Source organism: Microcebus murinus, chromosome 30, assembly GCF_040939455.1.
Source record: "Microcebus murinus isolate Inina chromosome 30, M.murinus_Inina_mat1.0, whole genome shotgun sequence".
Lineage (NCBI taxonomy): Eukaryota > Metazoa > Chordata > Mammalia > Primates > Cheirogaleidae > Microcebus > Microcebus murinus.
In genome coordinates, this window is record NC_134133.1 from 786,501 (window position 1) to 792,500 (window position 6,000).

Here is a 6,000-nt window from a genome sequence, read left to right on the forward strand (position 1 = left end):
TAATCTCCATCCTCTAACCTCCACCCTCTAATCTCCATCCTCTAATCTCCATGCTCTGATCTCCACCCTCTAATCTCCACCCTCTAATCTCCATCCTCTAATCTCCATCCTCTAATCTCCACCCTCTAACCTCCATCCTCTAATCTCCATCCTCTAACCTCCACCCTCTAATCTCCATCCTCTAATCTCCACCCTCTAACCTCCATCCTCTAATCTCCATCCTCTAACCTCCACCCTCTAATCTCCATCCTCTAATCTCCACCCTCTAACCTCCATCCTCTAATCTCCATCCTCTAACCTCCACCCTCTAATCTCCATCCTCTAATCTCCACCCTCTAATCTCCACCCTCTAATCTCCATCCTCTAATCTCCACCCTCTAACCTCCACCCTCTAATCTCCATCCTCTAATCTCCACCCTCTAATCTCCATCCTCTAATCTCCACCCTCTAATCTCCATCCTCTAATCTCCATCCTCTAACCTCCACCCTCTAATCTCCATCCTCTAACCTCCACCCTCTAATCTCCACCCTCTAATCTCCATCCTCTAATCTCCATCCTCTGATCTCCATCCTCTAATCTCCATCCTCTAATCTCCACCCTCTAATCTCCATCCTCTGATCTCCACCCTCTAATCTCCACCCTCTAATCTCCACCCTCTAATCTCCACCCTCTAACCTCCACCCTCTAATCTCCATCCTCTAATCTCCATCCTCTAATCTCCATCCTCTAATCTCCATCCTCTAATCTCCACCCTCTAATCTCCACCCTCTAATCTCCATCCTCTAACCTCCATCCTCTAATCTCCATCCTCTAATCTCCATCCTCTAACCTCAACCCTCTAATCTCCATCCTCTAATCTCCACCCTCTAACCTCCACCCTCTAATCTCCACCCTCTAATCTCCATCCTCTAACCTCCATCCTCTAATCTCCATCCTCTAATCTCCACCCTCTAATCTCCATCCTCTAACCTCCACCCTCTAATCTCCATCCTCTAATCTCCACCCTCTAATCTCCATCCTCTAACCTCCATCCTCTAACCTCCATCCTCTAACCTCCATCCTCTAATCTCCATCCTCTAATCTCCACCCTCTAACCTCCATCCTCTAACCTCCACCCTCTAACCTCCATCCTCTAACCTCCACCCTCTAACCTCCATCCTCTAATCTCCACCCTCTAACCTCCATCCTCTAACCTCCACCCTCTAACCTCCATCCTCTAATCTCCATCCTCTAATCTCCATCCTCTAACCTCCACCCTCTAATCTCCATCCTCTAATCTCCACCCTCTAATCTCCACCCTCTAATCTCCATCCTCTAATCTCCATCCTCTAATCTCCATCCTCTAACCTCCACCCTCTAACCTCCACCCTCTAATCTCCATCCTCTAATCTCCATCCTCTAACCTCCACCCTCTAATCTCCACCCTCTGATCTCCACCCTCTGATCTCCATCCTCTAATCTCCATCCTCTAACCTCCACCCTCTAATCTCCATCCTCTAATCTCCATCCTCTAATCTCCATCCTCTAACCTCCACCCTCTAACCTCCATCCTCTAATCTCCATCCTCTAATCTCCACCCTCTAATCTCCACCCTCTGATCTCCACCCTCTGATCTCCACCCTCTAACCTCCATCCTCTAATCTCCACCCTCTAATCTCCACCCTCTAATCTCCACCTCTGATCTCCACCCTCTAACCTCCATCCTCTAACCTCCACCCTCTAATCTCCACCCTCTAATCTCCATCCTCTAATCTCCATCCTCTAATCTCCATCCTCTAATCTCCATCCTCTAATCTCCACCCTCTAACCTCCACCCTCTAACCTCCATCCTCTAATCTCCATCCTCTAATCTCCATCCTCTAATCTCCATCCTCTAATCTCCACCCTCTAATCTCCACCCTCTAATCTCCACCCTCTAATCTCCACCCTCTAACCTCCATCCTCTAACCTCCATCCTCTAATCTCCATCCTCTGATCTCCATCCTCTGATCTCCATCCTCTGATCTCCACCCTCTAACCTCCACCCTCTAACCTCCATCCTCTAATCTCCATCCTCTAATCTCCATCCTCTAATCTCCATCCTCTAATCTCCACCCTCTAATCTCCACCCTCTAATCTCCACCCTCTAATCTCCACCCTCTAACCTCCATCCTCTAACCTCCATCCTCTAATCTCCATCCTCTGATCTCCATCCTCTGATCTCCATCCTCTGATCTCCACCCTCTGATCTCCACCCTCTGATCTCCATCCTCTGACCTCCATCCTCTAATCTCCATCCTCTAATCTCCACCCTCTAATCTCCATCCTCTAATCTCCATCCTCTAATCTCCATCCTCTAATCTCCATCCTCTAATCTCCATCCTCTAATCTCCATCCTCTGATCTCCACCCTCTGATCTCCATCCTCTAATCTCCATCCTCTAACCTCCATCCTCTAATCTCCATCCTCTAATCTCCACCCTCTAATCTCCACCCTCTAATCTCCACCCTCTAATCTCCACCCTCTAACCTCCATCCTCTAACCTCCATCCTCTAATCTCCATCCTCTGATCTCCATCCTCTGATCTCCATCCTCTGATCTCCACCCTCTGATCTCCACCCTCTGATCTCCATCCTCTGACCTCCATCCTCTAATCTCCATCCTCTAATCTCCACCCTCTAATCTCCATCCTCTAATCTCCATCCTCTAATCTCCATCCTCTAATCTCCATCCTCTAATCTCCATCCTCTAATCTCCATCCTCTAATCTCCATCCTCTGATCTCCACCCTCTGATCTCCATCCTCTAATCTCCATCCTCTAACCTCCATCCTCTAATCTCCACCCTCTAATCTCCATCCTCTAATCTCCACCCTCTAACCTCCATCCTCTAATCTCCATCCTCTAATCTCCATCCTCTAATCTCCATCCTCTAATCTCCACCCTCTAATCTCCACCCTCTAATCTCCACCCTCTAATCTCCAACCTCTAACCTCCACCCTCTAATCTCCACCCTCTAATCTCCACCTTCTAATCTCCACCCTCTAACCTCCATCCTCTAATCTCCATCCTCTAACCTCCATCCTCTAATCTCCACCCTCTAACCTCCATCCTCTAATCTCCACCCTCTAACCTCCATCCTCTAATCTCCATCCTCTAATCTCCATCCTCTAATCTCCATCCTCTAACCTCATCCTCTAATCTCCATCCTCTAATCTCACATCCTCTAACCTCCATCCTCTAATCTCCATCCTCTAATCTCCATCCTCTAATCTCCATCCTCTAATCTCCACCCTCTAATCTCCATCCTCTAATCTCCATCCTCTAATCTCCACCCTCTAATCTCCACCCTCTAATCTCCATCCTCTAACCTCCATCCTCTAACCTCCATCCTCTAATCTCCATCCTCTGACCTCCATCCTCTGATCTCCATCCTCTGATCTCCACCCTCTGATCTCCATCCTCTGATCTCCACCCTCTAATCTCCATCTTCTAATCTCCATCCTCTAATCTCACATCCTGGGGTGGTTGAGTGAAATCTATCCGGCAGTTGGTAGGGTTTTCTCTATACAAGATCGTGTTCTTGGCTGGGCACGGTGGCTCGCCCCTGTAATCCTCGCACTCTGGGATGCCAAGGTGGATGGACTGCTCGAAGTCAGGAGTTTGAAACCAGCCTGAGCAAGAGTGAGACCCCATCTCTACTAAAAATAGAAAGAAATTAATTGGCCAACTAAAAATATATAGAAAAAATTAGCAGGGCATATTGTCGCATGCCTGTAATCCCAGCTACTCGGGAGGCTGAGGCAGGAGGATCACTTGAGCGCAGGAGTTGGAGGTTGCCGTGAGCGAGGCTGACACCACAGCACTCTAGCCTGGGCAACAGAGTGAGACTCTGTCTCAAAAAAAAATCATGTTCTCTGCAAATAGATAATTTAACTTCTTCCTTTCCAATTCTGATGCTTTTTACTTGTTTTACTTGCCTGCTTGGGCTAGCTAGGGCTTTTGGTAGCAGGTTGGAAAGTGGTGGTGAGAGTGAGCATCCTTATCTTGTTCTTGATCTTATGGGAAAAACTTTCAGCTTTTCACTGTTCAATAGGTTAGATGTGGGCTTGTCATTTTACTTTACTATGTGAAGGTTACATTCCTTCTACACCTACTTAGCTGAGAGTTATTATCATGAGAAGATGTTGAATTTTGCCAAATGCTTTGAGATGATCATATGATTTTTATCCTTCATTCTGTTGATATGGTGTATCATTGGATTGTGATTGTGATTGCAAAGAGTGAGAATTTTATCTCTTCTGCCCCCATTTGGACACCCTTAATCTTGTCTTATTGCTGTAGCAAGCATTGCTATTGCTGTTGCTATAGCAACATTCCAGCACTATGTTGAATAGAAGTGGAGAGAGTGGGCAGCCTTGCCCCAGTTCTAAGTGGAAAGGGTATTAGTTGGTGTATGCTGAGACATTCTTAGATCCCAAGGAGAAATCTCACTTGATTGTGATGGATGATTTGTAAAAATGTACTATTCAGTTTGCTTTGCTGTTGTTTAGATGAGGATGTTTACATCTATGTTCGTCAAAATTATTGGCCTATAATTTTCTTTTCTTGTAGTGTCTTTACTGGCTTTGGTATAAAGGTAATGCTAGCTTTGTAAAATGAGTCTATAAGTGTTCTCCCCACCTCTTCAATTTTCTGCAAGAATTTGAGAAGGGTGAGCAGTAATTCCTCTTTAAACGTTTGGTACTAATAAATTCAGTAAAGATGCAGGCTGCAAAATCAACACCTAAAATCAGTTGCATTTCCATAACAACAAAGTATCCATGAAAGAAGACACAAATCAACGGAAAAATATCCGGTGTTCTTGGACGAGCAGAACTATATTGTTAAAAATGTCATTACTACCCAAAGTAATCTATAGATAGAATCCCTGTCAAAATTCCCAGTGACCCTTTTTCACAGAAATAAGTAGAAAAATAGTACTAAAATTTGTATGGAACCACCAAAGACTCCAAATAGCCAAAGCAATTTTGAGAAAAAAAAAAAAAAAAGAATAAAGCCAGAGGCATCACACCCTGATTCAAATTATATTATGAATTATATGTTCTATAACCGAAGCTACAGTAATCAAAACATTATCGTACTGGCATAAACATGGACACATGATGGAACAGAATAGAGAACCAAGAAACAAACTTGATATCGGCTGTTAACAAAGAGCACCACACGTAAGAACACAGACGTGTAAACATCCACCATAGTACAATGGTCATAGTAGCAGCCAACGTTTTCCGAGAACATCGCGACTGGCCTCAAAGTCAGAAAAGACGACTTTCCTACAGACTAGCTTTATCCTCTTGACATCTTGGGGAGAGGATCTATTTTTTTTTTTTTTAATCTCTGTTTTCCAGATCAAGAAACTGAGGCTATGAGAGGGTAAGTCCCAGGTCATTCAAAAGTCTAGAAAGTAGCACAGCTCCATTCAAACCCAGACAGACCCTCTGCAAAACCCGAGCTCGCTCTCTTAGCTGCATGACGCTCAGACAGCCAACTGCAGAGAAGTATTAAATACTTTATGATGTAGAGGAGACGGCTGATTGGACTCCTTAAATTTACTTATGGCAAAATCGTTCTTTTATTAGCAGTCTTTGCAGTCGACGTGCTGCTCTGTCTTGAGCTTTTATTTATTTATTTATTTTTGCATATTTGGAGGAAGAAACAGTGTCACAAGTATGATTTGTTTTCCAGCTTCCATAGTGATTCAGAAGTGGTGGTGCCACATGAACCCTTGTTTGGAAGGAGAGGATTGCAAAGTGTTGCCGGATTACTCAGGCTGGGCCTGCAGCAGTGGCAATAAAGTCAAAACTACGAAGGCAAGTACAGACCAAACACGACTGTAGTTTACAACTTGTTAACTACGGGGTCCCCCCTGCCCTGGATTTTATGTTGCCATCGACAGAACATTATCATGTTTCCCTGAAAATAAGACAGCAGTAAGACATTGATTCAAATAGAGTGAAAT

The 6,000-nt window shown here is 44.8% G+C and overlaps 1 protein-coding gene across 1 annotated transcript in view; it reads left to right on the forward strand.

Annotated features, from left to right (window-relative positions):
* The window catches only part of TAFA4 (TAFA chemokine like family member 4), a 76,563-nt gene that overhangs the window by 62,517 nt on the left and 8,046 nt on the right, over window positions 1–6,000 (forward strand). The window contains exon 4 of the mRNA XM_075998802.1: window positions 5,727–5,851. Within this exon, the coding sequence (XP_075854917.1) occupies window positions 5,727–5,851 (125 nt within the window). The remainder of the gene's footprint in view (window positions 1–5,726; window positions 5,852–6,000) is intronic.